The following is a 19,782-nucleotide window of genomic DNA, read 5'->3' as shown; positions in this document are numbered from 1 at the left end:
CAAAATTGTGAATAAGTAGGATAGCCTATAAATGGCTCAGACAGCAAAGAATCTGCCTGTGATGCAGGAGATCCGGGTTTGATCCCTAGGTCGGGGGGAACCCCTGGAGAAGGGAATGGCTACCCAGCCCGGGATTCTTGCTGGGAGAATGCCATGGACAGAGGAGCCGATAAATACTTGATTATTGATATATTAAAGAGTCATTGAATACCTGGAACTTCTCAGTAGGGAAGAGGCTGTAATAATGAAATTCTTTTTCTTTGGTAATTAGAACCACTGAAGATTGGTTAGACCACCTCACAATCTAGGGCTCTCTCTCTCAAGCAAAGTGCTCAGATACCCATTTGAGGATAGCCGTTTCCATACCTGGCAGAAAGTTGAACTATACAACCTTCTGAACTCATTTCACAAAGAAATTGATGACCTGTTCAGGTGTTGTTATTGCTACTTTCAAACTGAGGCACTCTGTTTTCTCTTAGACGTATAAGATTTCAAAGTGTAGAGTGTTGAGTCATAAGTAGTTTTATTCCCAACATTGCCTTCTGTTTGATTCAGGAGGTATAATTTGAGCTGTTTATATGTCTCCAAAGTACGTTTTACATTTATCTGCTAAAGAATATTTTAAAGGTAAGTTCATTGTTTTAAAAATTTATTCTCCCGATGAATTCCCCTCTTTTAGTGGCATAAATAAGGGTCAAAAACCAGATGAAACTGTATGTTCACATTCTAAAATCATACTCAGGATTAGTTCAATTTGACAAGCAAATTTTGCATCGGTCATCCTGACACTTAGTTTTGCCAACCTTCTGCCTACCCCTTCTGCCAAAGTAAAGAACTTTAGTGTACTAATACAGTGAAAAAAAAAAAAAAATCAAAACCTCAGTCACAAAAGGAGGATAGAATGGATATTATATCTCTCATTAGACTCATTGCTTTCTCTTTATATGATTTCAGGTTTTTTAGGCCCACCTGCCAGTGCTGTTATAGGAGCCAGTGGGCACTGTTTTCTTTTTTGCTTCATTTGCACATTGCTTCAATGTGTTTCTTTAAGGTTTCTTGTCATTTTAAATATGACATACTTACTAAGTCATATTTAAAGTCATATCAAGTTATATGTCATATTAAGGTTTAATGTGATTCTTCAGTCTTGTTCCTTGTTCTAAGAATACAGTGGTGAACCAAATAGACATGGTCACTGCCCTGGTTGAACTTACAGTCTAATGGAGGAGACAAACAACAAATAAATTAGCTGTTACATAATTGGGAGCTAGGAGAATAAAAGATACAAAGTACACAGATAAGGAAGGTGGTGAGGGCATGGCAGGAGAGCGCTGCTTTGGATAGGGAAGACAGAAGAGACCCTTTCAAAATCATACCAGTGTGGAACTTGAAGGGTAAGAAAATATTCGAGGTAAAGGAAACAAGTATCATGGCCCTAAGCTGTAAAAGAGCTTATTCACATTTTCTTGCTGTGCTCGTTTAAATCATAAAGATGACTGATTTAACTTGCTAGTGAAATGGTTATGATTTGATGCAGTTCATTTATTTAAATTGTCAGTTCTGCAGAAGATCATTGCTTCACTTTGCACTTTAAACCTTGGCCCCTGAACCGATGGGATATCACATTTAGTCTCAGCTTAAATATGATGTGTCTAATATTCCTTATAGAGGGAATTCGCAGTACATATCAGCTCCTTTCCCTTCTCCCTGCTCTGCAGCATTGTTGAGAATTCGTCTGCTAGGCACCTCCACTCCTTCCCCCAGCCCCACCCACAACAGGAGTGTGCGGTGCTTGGTGCTGCAACAGGGAGGGTACAATCAAGAAAAACACCAGTCTTCAGACCTACCCATCTTCTCTGTTGAGGCTCCCATCCTTCTCCTGAGTGTCTACCAATTTGACTTCCAAGTTCAGATCACTTCAAAGATGTTGCCAGCATACTCAACCATCCACTACAAGAACTCAAGTCCCAGTTACCACTATATGCTGCCCATTCTAGTGGATTTTCTTGTTTATCCTAAACCTCTCTCCTTGGATCTCTACCACATGACTTCTTCATCAAGAAGCTATATTGGTTGATTCTGAAATGGGGAGTGAGCAGGGAGATTTGACTGAGTTATTTTGCAGTTCTTCAGACTTCCTCTTTGGTATGCCTCAGGTAGTGGTTCTCCCAAAGGCCAAGAAGAAATGGCCTTTTCCTGCTGCTGAACTGGTGAAGGAGGAATTGGTCTTCTACCTAGGACTGGCAGCTGTAGAGAAAGACAGAGTACCTGATTCTAGTAGTAGTTAAGACTTGGCTTGTTTCCCTGGTCCCACTTGAAGTTACTGCCTTATTAATTTTTCTTGGCATTAATAGGGGTGATAGGGATGAGAACACTGTGCCTTCATTTTTTTCCCTTACTGGTAAAATGAGAATGTTGGTATAGATGATCCCTAAGGTTCCTTTAGTCATAATATATCATGTTTGTAATCTAAACCATGTAGTAGTCTTGTCTCTGTCTGACACTCATAATGTTTACATTGGAAATTATTCCAGTATATGAGCTTGAGACATATGTGGAAACATAGAGCCCAACTGGTTGAGTGTTAGTTTCTGCTGTTAAAAGCAGTAATACTGTATGCCCTGAGGATGAAACAAACTAAGCCTGAGTTAGTCTTTAAAGAAGGATGAGCATGTATCAATGAAAATTGTAGTGAATGACTTGAAGATGTGTTTCTTCACTTTGTCATAAGGGTCAGATTTTACTGAAATGACACTGTGCTAATGTGATTCTGAGTTCTGTTGCTCTCTAAATTGATCTCTCCTTCTCTTGCAGGAGCTATTGTGACAATCTTGGTTACCATCCATTAAGTGCTGCTGACTTCGGGAAGATTATGAAAAATGTCTTTCCAAACATGAAGGCACGTCGTCTGGGCACAAGAGGCAAATCTAAATATCCTTTACCAGTTTGATTTTCAGTGATTTCTTAAAGTTCTCACTTATTACTGAACATCTGCTGTTGTAGTTCAACTAGCAACTATATTTTTTTTTTGCAACTATATTTAGAAATAAATTTAAATCAACAAATATAAACAACTCAAAAGTACTTAGAATAATTGTAAATGTTATTCTCCCAGCTATTTATCACACTGAAAGAGAAATAACAAATGGTAGTTATTAAGACTGTGATAGATCTCACCTTACTTTGTCACTGTAATGTGTCCTTAATGGTTTGATCTTCTTTTCCTTAGTAATGAGGATTATCAAGGTATACCATAGGACAGCACTTGAAAATTATATGAGTAAAAGTGGAAAAAGATGTTAGCTTATCATCTTTCCTTCCTCTACCTTAGAAACATAGGGCTCTCCCTGGTGATATATACAACGTTCAAAAAATTTTCTTGTGGAACTTGGCCTGCAGGATTAGTGTTATCTTTAAACTGTTTTTCATCCAATCATCTAAAGGCTATTTTAAAATTAAACCAGGGCATAGAAAAGGCCCCATAGGAGCAAACAGAAGTAAGGAAATTAAAATTAAGACTTTATTATAAAGTTCTTCCTACCCTTGGAAGAAGATTGTCACATGGAGGGTTAGAAATCCTATTAGAAATACATCATTTCTCTCTGCTTAGCTGTTGGCCTCTTTCAAATCATGAAAATTCTTCTGTGGAGGAGATGAGAAGGGGAAGGGGAGAGGCTGCTTTTCTAAAATGACTCCAGGCAGGTGTTCTTTAACTACTAGTTGCACGACCTAGTCTTGTTTCCTGAGTGCAAACAAAAATGTCTTGGTGTGTCATTGGCATGTTACAGGTGATAATCCTGTGTGTTTCAGTGGAAAAAGAGAAGTGAAAAGGTTAAAGCCCTTGTGACACTCTTAAGAGTTGTTTTTGTCCCTGTGCCCTGGCTAGAGTTTCCCTTCTCTCTGCCAGGTTTCCATCTGGATATTCCTTTCCTTCTGACCTGTTTGTTACTGGTGGCTGGCACAGCTTATTAGGAACATTTATTCATAAAATTTATACCAGATGAGAATCATTTTGTTTCCTTTAAGATGGTAATATTCTATAAGAACTGTTGCAGTTTCAAAAGAGTAAAGGTGTCCTGAGTTTCTAATATTAAAGTCTCTTCCTAAAGAACTCAGAAAGTAGATGATGTCTCAGGCCGATTTTATTATCATTTCATATATGGTTGCTTTCCAAGTGCTAACTATATAAACAGTTCATTTAATGTAGAGTACTTTAGACCTTGACCATTTATTACATATTGCTACAGTGGACTAAGAAAAAAAGCTTTTGTTCATATGCCAACACTGCCCAATCTTGATTTTCACAAAACTGGAGATGGGGTAAGAATTTCTGCCTTTTATTTTTAATAAGTAAAATTGTACATTATTATCAACATCGAAATGCATACTGCATAGTCTCATTTGGATAAACAAACAACGATCATGTGTTTGGACTGTTCGGTCCATAGAATTCTCCTGGCCAGAATACTGGAGTGGGTAAGTTGTTCCCTTCTCCAGGGTATCTTCCCAACCCTGGAATTGAACCCAGGTCTCCTACACTGCAGGTGGATTCTTTACCAGCTAAGCCACCAGGGAATCCCAAGTAAAATTGTACCTTATTATCAACATTGAAATGCATACTACGTAGTCTCATTTGGATTAAACCAGGGACCAGGAACTGCGCCTTTTATTAAATAAATGAGCCAAAAACTCAACAATGGCTGGACACTGTTAGCGTACATTACTTATTTCACATGGCTCTTGAAATTAAGGGGAAAAAAAGATGGATCTAAAGTTACTGATTTATAGATATATTCATGGTATATATCATCAAATGGAATATTTGAGCTACAGAGTAATGTGTATAGAATGAATATTTTCAGAAGAGAAAATATAGTTCATGGCATAGTTTGTTTTCTTGATGTTAGAAAAGGCTTTTAGAAGAATTCAGATCTGTTATTCTTCATGTATGTTTAATAACATATGTTTAGATGTTATATTCACAATGCTGCTGATGGCTATGCACCAGTAGGTACAGGCATAGGACTCATATTTGCAAGGATCTACTTTTATGCCTGCCAACACCAGTCACTTAGTACTGCTTTGACCTGACAGATTCAGATTATATCTTCTGATTAAAGGGCTTCACTGGTGGTTTAGACAGTAAAGAATCAGCCTACAATGCAGGAGACCCAGGTTCACTCCCTGGGTCAAGAAGATCCCCTGGAGAAGGAAATGGCAACCCACTCCAGTATTCTTGCCTGAAGAATTCCGTGGACAGAGGAATCTGATGAACTACAGTCCATGGGGTCACAAAGAGTCAGACACAACTGAGTGACTTTCACTCACTCACTTCCTATGTATCTTGAGTGTACTTCAATTTAATTTCTCTTAACTTTCTTTTTAAAAGTCTACCCCCCCCGACCCCCCTTTTTCTTCTGTTTAGTTGGAAGGCGCTGAACCTTCTGGGCAGCTTCAGAACATTGATGAAGAAGTTATCTCTTCTGCCTGCCGTCTTGTGTGTGAGTGGGCCCAGAAGGTGTTAAGCCAGCCATTTGACACAGTCTTGGAATTAGCCCGCTTCCTTGTAAAAAGTCACTATATAGGCACCAAGTCGATGGCAGCACTTACTGTAATGGCAGCAGCACCACCAGGTACAAAATTATTAACAAGCTGAAACTGACAGGGTGTTACTACATCTAGAGTTGGTGGTAAAAAAAGAGTTTAGCCATAAAACTTCTTTCTCTTTTTAGTATTTGTATATGTTCACTCTTCGTTTAATACTAAATTCAGATGGACTTATTGAGCTAACAAAAATAATAATGATAGTTTTTCATGATAAAATTTAAGTTACAGCTTTGTATGTTAATCTGCTTAAATATGAAACCGTTATGATTTGGCAGTTGGTATTTCATTAATTTTTCCATTGCTATTTTAAAGTTTAAGGAATATATATATGTGCACTTTTAAGTATATATGTGTTTCTAAATTAATAAATATTACAAGTAAATAGTAAAGTTAAGTTTTTAAATTACTTGCTGAGACTCCTGTCCCCAAAACTAATACTTATAAATGAAATGATCTTTGGACTATGTGAAAGGTACCTAGTCTCACAAAAAGTAAACCATGTGAATGAAGCATTACTATGAAATAACGAGTGACTTTTTAAATATGCATTCAAATAGCTATTTTTATTCAGATAGGAGCTCTAGAATTGACAGTTTGAGGACTGTCAGTATCACTAGAATAATGACTCCCTTGTAAGTTAATAGCTGCATAAAGTACCTGTTTTCATGAAATTTTTTAAATGTCTTATTTCGGTCATACTTTAATAACCTAAGAAAGAGTGAATAAATTTTGTTATTACTCTAGGAAATTATAACTTTTAAAAAAAAATTTATTAATGTGAAATGGTAGATTTCTGACAGTGAGGACTATAATTATACTCTTGAATAACTTTACTTTTTTATCTTAACTTCATTATTTTAATAAGAAATCCTTTTCCTCTATGTTTAAGAAGCTTTAAGCATTTGTGGTATGTGTGTGAGATTGTTCTGTTATCTCTTTTTTTTGTCATTTGAGGACCATCAGTGTGATCAAAATAGCCTTTTACAAGAGCCTCATCATAATTTTTCTTATCTCAATATAAACTGGATGACTCAAATCCATACATTTACAGTTACACAGGGGCTGAAGTGCATGGGCAGCCTGATGTAGCTAGTTAGTTCACATCTGTTACCTCATTTATTCCCATGGCAATCCTGTAAGAGACATGATATTTATTCCCATTTTAAAGATCAGGGAAAAAGTAAGACTAAGGGAAGTTAAGTAATTTGTCCATAGTCAGATGAATTGTGGAGCCAGAATTTGAATCCTGATTTGTCTGTCTCCAAAACCAAGGTTACTCCTTTACATAAGACTGTTCTAGCTTCTGGCAAAACAGGTTCAAAAAATCTTATGGGCCCTTCAACTTTCAATGTTCCCTTTCTCCTACCCCTACTGACACCCAGAAGAGGAACACATTGAAGATTTAAGAGATAACATAGGTATCTAGATATCATGATATCTATGATATCATAGGTATCTAGATATCATGATATCTTTGATATCATAGATATCATATCAAAGAAACATCTGTCTTATTTCCCACAGTATTCACATAGGCTGACTGAAAAAAGAATGTTGAATTAATAGATTTTTAAGGCATAAGTGTGAAAAAAGGTATATTCTATAAATGAAAATACTGACAATCATATAAATAAACATTTGTATAAATAGATAATATATATTATACAATATATAAATAGACATTTGTAACTTTTTGAAAGTAGCTTGAGAGGCTGTTCTTTTAACAACTGTGTCATTATTCAGTATTTTAGAATCTCCTGCAATTTTGTTCTCAGCCACTGCCACTTTTAAAAATACCTTTTGTAGTGAATAATCTTCATCCTTTGAAGATGAATCTGTTTTTTTATAGTCTCCATATTAAGAACAGGTTGTATTACAGATGTCCTTTTCTAAGTCAGCTGCTTGGAACCCGTTCCTGTCCAGAAACCCTGGCAGGAGGCATCAGAGAGCTTTGGGCGGTTGGCAGAGGCTCTTGGGGTGCAGGTGCTGAGTAGCCGGAGCCGAGGCTACGGGTTGCATGGGAGCAGTGCGATTTGAGTTGGATTTGAGGGGAAAAAATAGTACTTAGGTGATTAAAGGGAAGGTCAGAAAATGAGAGATTGTTGAGGAATGAGTGTGTGGGTGAGAGTTTACAGGTACTTTCTCTTCTTCTCGTCTCCCACTCACCAGGCTGTTGCTGTTCACAAGATGAAAAGTAGAACCGTCTGGGGAAGGGAAGGGCAGGGCGTGCCCTCAGGACGGGGTGTCTTCCCCTGGCCTCTCTCCATTCTTCTTACTGACTCTGCTCCCTTTCTGTTGATCTTAATGCCACTCCCTAGATGTGAAATGAGCTTTTGAAAAATTAATTTTATTACATAACCAGTTTTTCTTAAATTAAAATTTATCCCATATTTATTTTATCATTCCTTTTTCTCAGTGTTTCATCTTACTACTGCTTGAAAAAGTTTCCTCGGAGACGCTTTTTTTAGACTTTATTAACTTCAGTCTTACTAAGAAATTCTGCTTAATTTCTCCTAAGTCATACTGATATAATTGTATCAGTTAAAACTGTAGTACCTATTTTTATGAAATTCTTGTGGAATTAAAGACTTGTTTTCCCCATGCATTCTTTCCTACGATATAGATGGTTTCTGCAAATATGTATTGAGTGCCCCTTGTGGGCTGAATATTAAAATCATAAAAATACATGAATTTCTTAATTAGAGAAGAGAGGAAGGAGATTTTCTGACATCTACTGATAAAATCTAAAACATGTTAGCTTGGCACTGACTTGTCTTAACTTCTGCACGTTAGTGATATAGCTACTATTCTTTTCAAAGTCTTCATCTGTTATTGCTGGTTTGACTACCAAGTTGAGCCATATTTTAAGGTTCAATTAAAACCATATTGGCAAGTATTTATAAACTGTAAGTGTAATGTGAGTTAAAATGTCCTGGGTTTGTTGCTTTGTCCAGTAGATGGCTACATAATCAAAGAAATTGAATTGTAACTGCCTTCTCTAAAGAGTATTTATGCTCTCCTTTCTGTTTATTTTCAGGAATTAAAGGAATTACCCAGCCTTCTGCTTTTATACCTACAGCTGAAAGTAATTCCTTTCAGCCTCAAGTGAAGACTCTGCCATCTCCTATTGATGCTAAACAGCAATTGCAACGGAAAATCCAGAAGAAGCAGCAAGAACAGAAACTACAATCCCCTTTGCCAGGAGAATCCTCAGCAAAAAAATCAGAAGGCTCAGCAAGCAACGGAGTGACTAATCTCTCTAATGGGAACCCTGCAATCCTCTCTCCTCAACCTATCGGTATCGTCGTGGCAGCTGTCCCTAGTCCCATTCCGGTAATATAATTAAACAGCATTTGGCATGACTGGGATGGTGGGAAGTCCATTGTTTAATTAAAAGTAGCACAGGAGAAGGCAGCAAGCAGAGGTATGCTGCTGCTGCTGCTAAGCCGCTTCAGTCGTGTCCGACTGTGCGACCCCAGAGACAGCAGCCCACCAGGCTCCCCCGTCCCTGGGATTCTCCAGGCCAGAGCACTGGAGTGGGTTGCCATTTCCTTCTCCAGTGCATGAAAGTGAAAAGTGAAAGTGAAGTCACTCAGTCTTGTCCAACTCTTAGCGACCCCATGGACTGCAGCCCACCAGGCTTCTCCATAAGCAGAGGTATAAATTCAGGTATAAACTGAGTTTGTGACCACACAAAGATTTCACTTCAGTCAGTTGTCTTTTATTCAGGATATACATTGTTGTCTACAAAATAAGCTATAAACAGAACAGAAGTGAAATTACAAGACACATAAGTTTGCGTATAACCAGTCAGAGCTTTACATAGGAGATGAGTCATTTTCAGAGTTGTCAGAGTTGTCATCTCTAGCTCAGCAAAGATGACACAAATGCAGGCTTTTTTTTTTTTTGGTTTAATTTTTTTTTCTTTTTATCATTCAGATGGAACAAAATTATAATGTGTATCGGTAAAACATTAACATAGTCCCGTCTCTGGCTTGCTGAACACGGGACCTCGGGCAAGTCTCTTAGTTACTCTGAGTCTCTCTCCTTATCAGCAAATTGAAGTCTTGGTATACTCCTTGCCTGTCCCACACTTGTTATGTCACAACATAACAAGGTTATGACAAACTGGCTTTTAATATGAGAGAGTATCGTACTAAAGCAAGATGGTATTTTAGGTTGTTATTTGTGATACTATTAGAAAGATATTGTATCTTATTTTTTTCTTGTTTTTATCATTATCATCGTCATCATCCTGTCATTAAAGCATGGAGTACCTGGGAACCATTCTCTTGCACTGATCATTATACAGCGAACTGGGGAAGGCGGTAGTTTTATCTGAGACCTTATCCACAGTGGTTTGTTAGTAATGTCCAAGGTCAGTCCACGTATAAGACAGTCTCCCCTGTGAGTGAGTCATCTTGGCACAAATTCCAGTTAGTTACCTCTATATTAAATAGTTGTGATAGTTCTTCAGATTTTATCTCTGCTCCCTATAACCTCCTTTAAAAAATCATTGTTTTAGCAATGTGAAGTTTTTTACTGACATCTTAATATTCTTCTTACATATCATTGTATTTGGTAACTATTACACTGTGTTGCATGTATTATAGTGTTTATTTATCTGGTCTAAAAGAATTCTTGTCTAACATAGGAACTGTTTTTTGTTTTTTTTTTTTTAGCATTACATGTATAAAATGCCTCAATACTAATGAATTATATGAATCGCTGTTTATACTCTGGACTTGATAAATCTGGTATTTTTGTTTTCCATCTTTTAACAGGTCCAACGGACCAGGCAGTTGGTAACTTCACCAAGTCCAATGAGTTCTTCTGATGGCAAAGTTCTTCCCCTCAATGTACAGGTGGTCACTCAGCACATGCAGTCTGTGAAACAGACACCAAAGACTCCTCAGAACGTCCCGGCCAGTCCCGGCGGGGATCGTTCTGCCCGGCACCGCTACCCTCAGATCTTACCCAAGCCAGCCAGCACCAGTGCACTCACCATCCGCTCTCCGACTACTGTCCTCTTCACTAGTAGTCCCATCAAGACCGCCGTTGTGCCCACCTCACACATGAGTTCTCTAAATGTGGTGAAGATGACAGCGATATCCCTCACACCCAGCAGCAGCAGTACCCCTCTGAAACATTCTGCCTCAGCAAACAGTGCTACAGGAACAACAGAAGAAGCGCGGACCATCCCACAGATCAAGAATGGTTCTGTTGTTTCACTTCAGTCTCCCGGATCCAAGACCAGCAGCACCGGGGGACCCTCTGCCGTGGAAGTCAAAATGGAGCCTGAGACATCATCAGATGAGCCTCCGATACAGTGCCAAGAGAACTCTGACGGGACCGACGTGCCCAAAACAGCACCTGGTGCCCTCTCGGGACAGAAAAGTAATATAGATGGAGCAGTACAGAAACCTTCCAACGAAGGTGTTGTTGAAATAAAAGCAACTAAGGTTTGTGACCAGAGGACCAAATGTAAAAACCGCTGTAATGAAATTCTGCCAGGCACTTCAACAGGCAATAATCAGAGCACTGTCACTCTCTCCGTTGCCACTCAGAACTTCACTTTCACCAGCACCAGCTCACCATCTAATGGTGACTCAATAAATAAAGACCCTAAAGTGTGCACTAAAAGTCCAAGAAAGCGGCTCTCTTCTGCAATGCAAGAGTCCCAGGTGCCTCCTATAAAGAAACCAATTGTGGAACAGCTGTCTGCAGTTATCCCAGAAGGTCAGAAACCAGGCAGTGTTAAGAAGGACCCAAAGGTTCCACATTCAGGGAAAACAGAGAGCTCAGCAGCAGGTGCTCAGATTTCCAGCAAGGTCTCAACACATGTCAACTCACACATAGTGGCAAGTCAGCCCTTGGATCCCTCTGCTCTTGTTACCAGCGATTCAGCGTTAGAACAGCAAACCACACCATCATCATCTCCAGATATCAAAGTAAAGCTGGAAGGCAGTGTCTTTCTCTTGGACAATGATTCAAAATCAGATGGCAGCTTTAATCCAAATGAGTGGCAACAGGTCACTAAGGATTCTGAGTTTATATCCGCCAGCTGTGAACAACAGCAAGATATCAGTGTTATGACAATTCCCGAGCACTCGGATATCAATGACTTAGAGAAGTCTGTTTGGGAATTAGAAGGAATGCCACAGGACACATATTCCCAGCAGCTGCATGGCCAGATCCAAGAATCTTCTTTGAATCAAATACAAGCACAGTCTTCAGATCAGTTACCTCTACAGTCCGAACTGAAGGAATTTGAGCCTTCTGTTTCCCAAACAAATGAAAGCTACTTTCCTTTTGATGATGAGCTTACACAGGATAGTATTGTAGAAGAGCTGGTGCTCATGGAGCAGCAGATGTCAATGAACAACTCTCATTCTTATGGTAACTGTTTGGGAATGACCCTGCAGAGTCAATCTGTGACTCCAGGAGCTCCAATGTCATCTCACGCCTCCAGCACCCACTTCTATCATCCAATTCATAGCAATGGCACTCCAATCCACACCCCCACCCCGACCCCAACACCCACTCCCACCCCCACCCCAACCCCGACCCCCACATCTGAAATGATTGCTGGGTCGCAGAGTCTGTCACGGGAGAGCCCTTGCTCCAGGCTGGCCCAGACAACACCTGTGGATAGTGCTTTGGGAAGTAGCCGACATACACCCATTGGTACGCCACACTCTAACTGCAGCAGTAGTGTCCCTCCCAGCCCCGTGGAATGCAGGAATCCTTTTGCATTTACTCCAATAAGCTCCAGTATGGCGTATCATGATGCCAGCATTGTCTCAAGTAGTCCTGTGAAACCAATGCAAAGACCCATGGCCACACACCCTGACAAAACCAAGCTTGAATGGATGAATAATGGGTATAGTGGGGTTGGTAATTCATCTGTTTCTGGCCATGGCATTCTCCCAAGCTATCAGGAACTAGTGGAAGACCGTTTCAGGAAACCTCATGCTTTCGCTGTGCCTGGGCAGTCTTATCAGTCTCAATCCAGACATCATGACAGTCATTTTTGTCGTTTGACTCCTGTCTCTCCTGTGCAGCATCAAGGTGCCACTGTAAATAACACCAATAAACAGGAGGGTTTTGCAGTCCCTGCCCCTCTTGATAATAAAGGAACTAATTCATCTGCCAGCAGCAACTTCAGGTGCCGGAGTGTGAGCCCTGCTGTTCATCGCCAGCGTAATCTTAGTGGAAGCACCCTCTACCCAGTATCTAATATCCCCCGATCCAACGTGACCCCCTTTGGAAGTCCAGTAACCCCCGAAGTTCATGTTTTCACAAATGTCCACACAGATGCATGTGCCAACAACATAGCTCAAAGAAGTCAATCAGTTCCATTGACAGTCATGATGCAAACAGCCTTCCCAAACGCTCTTCAAAAGCAAACGAACAGTAAGAAAATAACCAATGTTTTGTTGAGTAAACTTGATTCTGACAATGATGATGCTGTGAGAGGTTTGGGCATGAACAATCTGCCCTCCAATTACACCGCCCGGATGAATCTCACTCAGATTTTGGAAACGTCCACTGTCTTTCCGAGTGCCAATCCGCAGAATATGATTGATTCCAGCACTTCTATTTATGAATTCCAAGCACCATCTTACCTCACCAAAAGTAATAGCACCGATCAGATCAGTTTTTCTCCTGGGGATAATCAAGCACAATCAGAAATTGGAGAGCAACAGTTAGATTTCAGCAGCACTGTTAAAGACCTGTTGAGTGGAGACAGCTTGCAGACCAGCCAGCAGCTAGTAGGTCAGGTAGCACCTGACCTCACTAATCCTGCGTCTGACTTCTCTAGCGACATCAGGTTGTCTTCTGAGCTCTCAGGCAGCATCAACGATTTGAACACTCTAGACCCAAATCTACTGTTTGATCCAGGTCGTCAGCAGGGACAAGATGATGAACCTACACTGGAAGAATTAAAGAATGACCCCTTGTTTCAACAAATTTGCAGTGACTCCATGAGCTCTATGACTTCATCAGGTTTTGAATGGATAGAAAGCAAGGACCATCCTACTGTTGAAATGTTGGGTTAAATTGTGTTTTATAATATGTAGCACACTGTAACTAAAGACATATGTATTGTATTTGTCTTAATGGAAGTGCCTCCCGCAGCAGAAACACTTACTATTAATTGTGACATTTTAAAAAGAGTTTGCTGCCGAAGTGGTTTCTTCTTCAGTAGGAAATGGTTAGACTCGCCTCAGTTCTTACCAAGTTTCTGAAAAGAGTAGGCTGTAGAAAAACATATTAGGTTTTAAATTTTGTAATGTTCCCCCATTTAATCACATTGTTTGCTAGTAAACAAAAGAATAACCAGCTTTTACAAGAGCAGTCTAGATCTTTATTTTGTATAAGTTCATTTTATTTCATTGGTTGATCTGCACAGATTTTAGAGGAAACCATTGATTTTAGATATAGGATATTTTGTTGTTGTTGGCATTATCTTTTTAAGTATGAAATCATAGCTAAAGTGAACTGTAGACAAGAAGGTCTTCCTTGAAACAGGGATAATATTCAGGTTATTATAAGTATTTAGGCTTGAAGCATAGAGCTACTGTAGAATGAAAAAATAAAATCTCTGTAGGACTTTCTGGGACTTCAGTACCATTTGCACCTGCAACGAAGGGCTTAAATAGGAGGAAATAATGGAAAATGAAATATTAATATAAGGAAAGCAAAAGCTGCACTAAAATTATTAAAAGGAAAAACTAGTAGCCATTTTTATTTGTGACCTTGTGTTAGTCTTCTTTTAAAATGTTAGTTTTAATATGGAGCTACCACAGAAGACGTGCACGCATGCAGGCGTGTGCACACATACACACACACGTATGTAAACAAAGCAAGTAAGTAATGCGAAATGTTGTAATTTAATAGAACAAATGCAAGCATGTTAGAAGAATATCTTATGTTTTATTATCTGGTTAGTTGAGATAGGGAAATTTAGAAGGAAACTAAAAAGCATTTTCTTAGTTTCATCACAATATGTCTGTATGCACATATTAAATTCTATTTAAGATTTATTTTGAAGGTTTTTATTTATAGTATTCTTAAGTCCTCAATTTAGCGACTGGCTCCTTCACTCCTCCTGAACATAGAAATGCAGTTTGATCATGGGATCCCTTTGAAACACAAGCAAGCAGGAGAGAAATAACACAAAAAACTGAAAAGACAACATTTCATCACCCGAGGTCCGAAGTCACAAATCTTTATCTCTGATAAAACAAAGGGGATATCTAATAGTACTTGAAGAAGAGGAGCATTTTATAACATGCTTAATTTATTTATTGTGATAACCACAATTGCAAAAAGAAGCACTCAGGATTTGTTTTAGAATGTTTCTCTCTTATAGCTCCCATTTTGTTTTGTGAATAACTATTTATGAATTTCATGCTGACACAAGTCTTCTCACTAGTTGACAGCTCCATTTAACTGAGTTTCAAGATTAGTTTCAAATAGACTTAAAAATTTGCCATTAAATTTATAAAGTTATTCTTAAACCATTGTCTGCTACCTTGAACCTAACTAAGCTTTCCTTTACCTTAATTAGTAAGCCAATCAGAAGACTACAATCAATGAATATTTAACAAATGTGATGAGTTTAATACGGTTTCATTGTTCAGTAAATTTGCAAGGTAGGATATTAACATTTTGATAAATAAATGGTGCTAGGGTTGGCTCAGAGGTTTATATATTGATATGTCCTAGTTACTGACATTTGTGTGTTTGCTGTTATCTTGATTTAATGATCTGTTAGATATTTTTTCCTTGATGCTAGTTATTTCTTCACTGTACATTGAGACACAGCACTACTGCACACCAAAGTATGCAATACCCAAAGGAAACTGTGTGATTTCTCTTAACAAATGATGGGAGCCTTTCTATATGAGATACTCTGAAAAGGAGATTTTGAGGCCATTCTAATCCCTTGTTTACATTATTAGCTTCCTACTAATATAAAAAATAATGGGAATCTTTTTTGATAAAAATATAAAGACTGGAGGATTTTTAACCCCTGTATAGTATTGCAGCAAACACTTTAAATTTGGTTGAATTCGTTCAGCAAACTTTCTGGGATTCATATATTGCACTAAATTTGTTGAACCTGTGGTAGGCACATCTCTTAGGATAAATGCAACCAATACAGTCCACAGATTAAACTTTTTAAATGTGTTTCATTATGAAAAGACAAAATGTCATCAAAGTGACAGATAAAATTGTCTTATGTAGCAATGTGCATTAATCTCAATGAGATATTTCTATTTCTTATTCTCTTACATGAGAATATTACAGCAGGAAGAATTAAGTTTAGTTTGCTTCACCATGTTAATACATGATCACAAAATGTGCATGAGTGTTATTGACTTATCTTGTACAGTACTAGGTATTCCTGTAACCACTTTTTTTTTCTTGGCTGTATTGAAACTGGTTCAGTGTTAACCAGACAGACATAGTTATTCACAAGTTATTTACTTTTTTATGTTTACTAATTCTGCTTAGTTATTGTTGAATATGTTCTTTTCTCAGATTATTTTCATTGTTTTGATGTTTTAAACATTTTGCATACTGTTTATCATGATAAGACTTCATGAAGTAAATAATTTTGCATATAATTGCAATAAGCACTGACTTTTGAACTGAAAAGAAGGAAAGTGTTTTTTTGTGCAGTGCATCAGAGGTTCATATAAGAGTCTTGTACTATAATGTGCTTTACTACACCATAAATGACAAAAACAAGCCCTGTTTCATGTTTTCATTTAGTGCAAAAAGTCAAGATTTCCCCAGTGTTTTGTTGTCTGTTGTACCTGCTGAAACTACAGTAGTTGAATATTGCAGTAGCATTTCAGTTCTCTTTTTTTATTGAAAGTGCTCAAAAATTGTTTTTTAAATGTTTTCAAAAACAATTAAAAACATTTTATATTAAACTGACTGGATTTTAAAGTGATTTATGGGATCTATTTTATGTAGAGCGCATGTCATTTTGTAAACAGACCTGAAGCACTTCTTCCTTTGATCTCCTGAAAGTTGAGGAAATGGGGGGAAAAAATCAACATAAGGAGGAGCAGTGCTGCTAAATCTAGTCTCTGTCATTAATCCAGAAGGCTATATGGATCTTAGCTTGTTCATCCAAACTCTGCTGTTCACTTAATGATTTTTTTTTTTTTTAACTGATGAATGATATAGAGTTTTATGTTGTAACAACAACAACAAATCTTTCCTTTTGTTCATTGACATAAAATGTTTGCTTTAAAATGTTAGTCCATGGTGTACCTAGATATGGGTATTTGGGGATCTTTGAATTGAAAAACCGAAGAAGGCAATGGCAAGCCACTCCAGTACTCTTGCCTAGAAAATCCCATGGATGGAGGAGCCTGGTAGGCTGCAGTCCATGGGGTCGCTACGAGTCGGCCGCGACTGAGCGACTTCACTTTCACTTTTCACTTTCACGCAATGGAGAAGGAAATGGCAACCCATTCCAGTGTTCTTGCCTGGAGAATCTCAGGGGTGGCAGAGCCCGGTGGGCTGCTGTCTATGGGGTCGCACAGAGTCGGACAGGGCTGAAGCGACTTAGCAGCAGCAGTAGCAGAATTGAAAAATAATAGAAAATTGGGAAGATTTTAAAGCATATCTATGTCCAAAAGCATTATAGGCATTTTGGTGAACCAGAAATACAAAGTGATAAGTGCACTGAACTTGTAAGCCAGAACTTGAGTTCTAGGTCTGGAAGCAAGAAAGACCACCTAGAAATTTCAAATCTTAAAGAGTAAGAAGCCACAGTCTGACTTGAAGTTTTCTCACTTTTGATACTAAGATGCAGCAACAACCAGTGCCTAGGACTGTAACTTATATTGATTGTAGCCAGGTCTTGCCTGAGCCAGAGCCTCCTTCTTTGTGAAACAGATCTATGTAGGTTTTCAGTAGCCCCGCTCTCACCACAGGACCAGAGCCCTGAGTGTGGACAGGTGGTAGAAGCAATCATAAAAGGCAAGAAGAGTGGAGATTGGGAAGGGAGGAAGAGAAGAGCAGGAAGACTCATAAGAGAAGCCTGCAAACAAAAATTCTAAAGTACTTGAAGAAAATGAAAAATCCTAAGGAAGACAGTCAGCAGTCACTCAAGGTAAAAGTCATGTACTCTCTGTATAGTTAAGTATTTAGGATTCTCAGTAATAAAGGGGGGTGGTGTAATTTTTGTATGATCAAGAATAGGCAAACAAAACAGGAACCAGTGGATACAATAAACCAGGAAGGCATTCTGGAGGAAAAGTGTTGTGTAGTACTTGAGGTGCTTTTGGCTACAACTAGAGAAAACCCAACAGTGGATTAAGCCATAAAGACATTTATCTTAGCTTAATAAGAATTTTGGTGATAGGAGGTACTGAAGGTTCATTCAGTGACTTGTTTTTCTTCTGTGTTCTATCAGCTTCAACGTTGCTGTTCTGTGTCTGTTGCCTCATGGTCACAAGATGGCTGCCACAGCTCCAAATATTTTACCTTCATACATCCCAAACAAGGTGGTAAGGGCAGCTCTCAGCCTTTTATCAGAGAGAAAAAGAAAAAATATTTCCCAGGCTCTCCCATTACTCCCTCCCACTCTATCCCCAACTTCGTCTTATTAGAAAAAACAAGTTCAGAGACCTACCCTAAAACTGACTAAGATTCTTGATTCATTTTTTATAGCTATGGGAGGGGGCCCATTTTCAGGAGCATGTGATCATCTACCTAAAATAAGTCCCATAACCTAGAGAAGATACAAGGAACTTAAGATTTAGTGCCCACTCTTGAGAGAAGCTCACAGTCTTGTGAAGAACTAATTGTGTGTTCTTTGAGAAGTGCCAAATAGAGGTATATGTGACGTGCTATCTGGAAGGAAAACAGGGAGAATTCACACTGAGGATCCAAGAACTGGGCAAAAGAAGGTTCTTCCTGTTAACTAACCTGTGGTTTGCCTTCCCCCTCTAGAGAAAAATCAGATATTATTGAATATCATAAATGCAAATTGCCTCAGTACCTGCTACTGTCATAGAAGACCAAAATTTTGATTTTTGTTAAGACTGTAGAGATTTATTTTGACAAACATTGCTATAAATGAATTTTAAACAATTAGAATTACAGATTTTATGGATGGGATAATTTATCAATCGTGTATAATCTGAAATTTTTAAAAATGTGTATGACCATCCCTGGATCTCTAATCTGCGCATAAGTTTAGAAAGGGAAAAACAAAAAGACTATGATTTTCTAGATTTTATGTCTAAGAAGTACTTGATTTGGGAGAGAAAGGAAAATAATTTTGTAAATGAAATACATCATGAGGATGGTATTACTACCATATATAGAATATTCTCTTGCACTAAACCCTGTGCTAAATACTGCATGTATATTTTGGTTTTCTCACTGTAACAATTCTGAAAGAATATTGTTTTTCAAATGAAAATTTTAGCTCAGAGATCAACTGGTAGGAGTAATAGCTAATAATAGGAAAAGCTGTAATTAACTTGGTTCCAAAGCCTAGTTCTTAACTATGACACTGTATCTAAAGATACTTCTTCAAATTACCTGCTGTATTAGTTTGATTTGCTGGCTTCTTTGAAATGTTCTTTCTGGCTTAAAATTAAGGTTGATTTTTTGGGGAATTTTCTTTCTGTGTAACTTATCCTTATATTTTTTATACTTCCTTTGCATTTTTATTTTGGGATTTTGCTGTATTTTGTGACTTTCCTCTAAACAAATTCCTTTCCCTTCTCTCTATCCTTGGAAATATATGCCCTCGTGTATTGGAAATCAAGGGGGAAGTAAGATTTAAATAGAAAATTTTATTTTGAACATAGCCTTTCAAGCACGTCTTACCAGGTATGCCTAATCGTATCTACTTTAAAATCACCTTTTAAATGTCACCAGGAAATAAAAACTAGACAAAAAATGTTTTGTTGAACAAATGATAAATTGCCTAAAATATGTCAGTGTCTGTGCCGGGAGTTAGAGAAAATGTCTGCCATTTTGAAATTTTACAGTATGATGAGGAAGAGATGCACAATGAACAGGATTGCAGGATGCAGTCACTGTAGCAGAGACTGCTATTTGCCACTAGCACATTCTCTTAGCCATCTGCACAAAAGACACTCACCAGCTTCCCTCATAGCTAAGTGG

General features: G+C 38.2%; 1 protein-coding gene and 2 long non-coding RNA genes across 8 annotated transcripts in view; 2 read left to right on the top strand and 1 right to left on the bottom strand.

Annotated features, from left to right (window-relative positions):
* Positions 1-16,559, top strand: part of RFX7 (regulatory factor X7) — a 145,702-nt gene extending 129,143 nt beyond the window's left edge. For 5 of the 6 annotated variants that reach the window (XM_086321108.1, XM_086321106.1, XM_086321105.1 and 2 more), the window contains exons 6-10: positions 2,815-2,935; positions 4,240-4,320; positions 5,426-5,633; positions 8,645-8,940; positions 10,392-16,559. In XM_086321108.1, coding sequence (XP_086177234.1) covers positions 2,815-2,935; positions 4,240-4,320; positions 5,426-5,633; positions 8,645-8,940; positions 10,392-13,670 — 3,985 coding nt within the window. In that variant the 3' untranslated portion in view covers positions 13,671-16,559. Of the gene's footprint in view, positions 1-2,814; positions 2,936-4,239; positions 4,321-5,425; positions 5,634-8,644; positions 8,941-9,874; positions 9,986-10,391 lie in introns of those variants that run through there. The other variant, XM_086321109.1, reaches the window with a different exon arrangement.
* LOC147364495 (uncharacterized) lies at positions 10,290-10,751 on the bottom strand. Its single transcript, XR_015134601.1, has 2 exons — positions 10,613-10,751; positions 10,290-10,494 (listed from the first exon to the last, which is right to left on the bottom strand). It is a non-coding gene; the product is annotated as an uncharacterized LOC147364495 (long non-coding RNA).
* A 386-nt stretch (positions 16,560-16,945) lies between the features above and the next one.
* LOC147364493 (uncharacterized) lies at positions 16,946-19,557 on the top strand. Its single transcript, XR_015134602.1, has 2 exons — positions 16,946-17,752; positions 18,056-19,557. It is a non-coding gene; the product is annotated as an uncharacterized LOC147364493 (long non-coding RNA).
* Positions 19,558-19,782: the final 225 nt, after the last annotated feature.

Source organism: Bos grunniens, chromosome 10, assembly GCF_055505025.1.
Source record: "Bos grunniens cultivar Pamir isolate PY7600 chromosome 10, Bosgru_T2T1.0, whole genome shotgun sequence".
Taxonomy (NCBI): Eukaryota; Metazoa; Chordata; class Mammalia; order Artiodactyla; family Bovidae; genus Bos; species Bos grunniens.
Note: the sequence above shows the minus strand (reverse complement) of the source record. Positions and strands in the feature narration are given on the sequence as shown.